The 3108-nt window shown below is 40.3% G+C and overlaps 1 protein-coding gene across 1 annotated transcript; it reads left to right on the top strand.

Annotated features, from left to right (window-relative positions):
- Positions 1 to 469: 469 nt before the first annotated feature.
- Positions 470 to 2782, top strand: LOC104345468 (E3 ubiquitin-protein ligase Topors-like). The gene is given in 6 exon segments (XM_086480111.1): positions 470 to 560; positions 2026 to 2057; positions 2060 to 2180; positions 2183 to 2620; positions 2623 to 2676; positions 2679 to 2782. Coding segments are annotated over 6 exon segments (840 nt in total).
- Positions 2783 to 3108: the final 326 nt, after the last annotated feature.

Below are 3108 nucleotides of genomic sequence, written 5' to 3'. Positions count from 1 at the left end.
CAGGAGTGGTGTGAAGGACAGTCTGATTTTTTGCCTTAAACGACCTATTTTGCAGATTTTATGTGTGTGTAAGTTTTATGTATTAGCCCTAAAACCAGCCTGCTCTGCAGTACAGCTTCCTCCAGTGAGGGAACAAGCCCTGTGAAGGTGGAGTGGTGCTCCCTCCTCGGAGATAAGAGGTTGAAACAGTGCTTCCTCCTCAGAGATAGGAGGGTGGAGCAGTATCTTCCCTTTGGAAACTTTAGTTGGGACGATCAGTAAAAGGCGCTTCAGCTGGAGCAGCTACCGAACCTCCCCTACCCAAATGGACAAACCCTGCAGAAGAGAGGTGTTTCTGGACTTGAGGAGGTCCACTCCCTTATCTATAGTGGACAGAACCCCTTTGGAGCCCGCAAAATGTTGTATACTGCTCCTGGGTCCTAATTAGAATGAAAAGCGAGAAAAGGGGGGGATAACATGAACAAGACTCATGAATATTAATGAAACGGACAGTAAAAATACCAATAACCATGACACAGGTGCACACCCACCACTGAAGAACCAGAGATCAGACCGGACCTGTGAGATGTCACTGGACCCTAGGAGTAGTGATATTTCTTTCTCTCTCTCTTTCTTTCTCATTTTCTCTTTTTCATTCTTTTTTTCTCTCTCTGAATATTATTAAACAGAATTAGGGAAAGCCACACCTTTATCTGCTCTGTGAAATATTATTTTACCCAATCTATGAAATATTATTTTACTTGAACCGTGAAATATTGCTACTATTATAGTGCATTATTGCTGCCAATCTACTGACCAAAGAGGGTTATTAACTCGCTATTTTTGCTGAGCAAAGGGTCTCTGCCATGCAGAGGAAAACCCCTTTTAAAAGGGAGGATACCAAAGATTCACCTACCCCAAACCCCACTGAGTGGGATTGCACATATGTTAAAAAAAAAAGCAGAATGCCTGCTCTGTAAGCAGTCTTTCTATTCTGTTTTCCATGGAATTTGTGATGAAGATGACTTTAAGCAGTACATACTGAGACCTTCAGAAAATGGCTCTTTTGCCAGCCCTGATGGCTGGAGATTTCCTTACTATAACGCCTTAACATGGGAACACCATACTTCATCTGACTTCATCAGTCTTGCGCTGTCTCCTTTTAACTTAGAAGCATAGGATCAGCATGTGAAATATGGCTCTCCTGCTCCATTGTATGATGAACAGAGCTGTTCAGACTCATCAGTTACTACAGTATCTCCTTATGAGGCCATTCTCAAGAACTAGATCACAGTTCATGTAATGATCAGTCCCCTTTGGATGATGAAACTCCAGGGCTATCATGTTCTATTTCAGGAGAGAGATGTTCATGCAACAATAAGTTCTCCTCTAGGGGTTTCAGAATGTTCTGATGAGGACTTTGCTGTGAAGAGAATGGAACATTAAACTCAATTACAGGCTAACGCTGACTTAAATGTCAGTTGGACAATTGTGTTATTGTTGAGTATGTTAACCCATCATCTGAGAGGACACCAGAACCGTTTGAGCTCTGTTTGGACACTGAGGAGTCAGTGAAGAGAAAAACAAAGACATGAAGAAACAGTAGCCAGCTCAGTTTCACAGTTCTTTGCCATACTCCTTCTTCATACTTCAAAGAATGTAGGTAAGTGTAAAAGGTGCTCAACTCCTGAAGCCAAGAAGATGATATGAACAAATGAATAGTAAAAGATATATCTCCACATGACTTGATCTGGAATCCCTTTTCAGGAAAGAACACAATGTGGTCTCCTTGTAATCACAGGTTGTACAGAAAAGGAAAGTCCACTAGTCCACAATCCTATTCACAGCACAGTCGAGGCAGTCATGGCCATAGGACTAGGAAGGAGCATAGTGGCAAAGGTCAACTTAAAAGGAGATGATCAAGAAACTGACATATTATACACAGGAGTGAAAGAAACAAGAGGATATTGAGAACTCATGACACAAAAACCTCTCAAGGAAGCCAGTGAGGGTCTATAAGTCATGAAAGCACTACATCCAGATAAGTAAGTAGATCAAAAGCAAGTAGCAAAGGCCCTGCAAAAGAAGATCAAGAAGAATAGACAGTCATCATTATTATATGAGAGACAATTTTCAAAGTAAATACCAGGAGGGTTCTGCTTTTTCTAGTCAAAATGTGGCTGAAGATGTCTATGAATCCTCTGCAGAAGGAGGACTCAGTCTAATGCTCACTATTCAAGGCAAGCTACTAGTCCAGAACACAGTATACAGTCTTTTACTGAAATTGTAAGTCTGCCTAGCTGGAGGGGACTCCATGAAAGACACTTTTGTTATTATCAAAGCTACAGGTCAAGGAGTCAATCAAGTAACAGGTCAAGGACACCCTTTGGAAGTACTGATGGAATTAAAAGTGAAAAGCCTGTTTGAAGAACTGAACACTTGGATAATGCAATAAAGGACAGCACAATTCCAGAGAAAGGAAATGACCACAAGAAAAGTTTATCAAAATTCAGTGGCTGCTACAAAAATGAAGATAGACTTCAAATCAAGCTAGTAGCAAGACAAAGTGTAAGAATATGAAAAAAAAAAAAAAAAAGAAAAAAGAGGAGTCCAAGTATGGAGACAGCCTATGAAGGAAAAAAGTTACTATAAGGCATTGTGAAAAGAGAAAGGAAAAACATAAGAATAAACACCAGAAAATCACACAAGTAATTTGTCACATTCTTTTCCAGTTGTGATTACAATCGATAGTGATAGTGACAAGGAGCTGGAAAGTATTGAATTTGACAACAGCATTACTTAGACAGGCTCAACTCAGATAAATGTAAAGGAAAATGGGACTTTATCTTCTTTTCTGGGAATGATAGAATGTGAAGATATTTCCAGCAAGGAAACTAGAGTAGCCGCCAAAAATTATAATTTTACTACCACAAGAAGGGTCTTAGGTAGTGACATTAGAAATGCTGAAAGTTAGGCTTTGAGAAATAGCAACTGACTAGAGTCTTGCCATAATTGATGCCAGTGCTAACACACACACCCTCCTCAGAGACTAACTAGCCATGTTCAAGGCACACAAGTAACATCCTCCAGTCAACTGTCTTCTCCCAGGACTTCATTCTAGAGCATCTG

Source organism: Leptosomus discolor, chromosome Z (genome assembly GCF_034619465.1).
Source record: "Leptosomus discolor isolate bLepDis1 chromosome Z, bLepDis1.hap2, whole genome shotgun sequence".
Lineage (NCBI taxonomy): Eukaryota > Metazoa > Chordata > Aves > Leptosomiformes > Leptosomidae > Leptosomus > Leptosomus discolor.
Note: the sequence above shows the minus strand (reverse complement) of the source record. Positions and strands in the feature narration are given on the sequence as shown.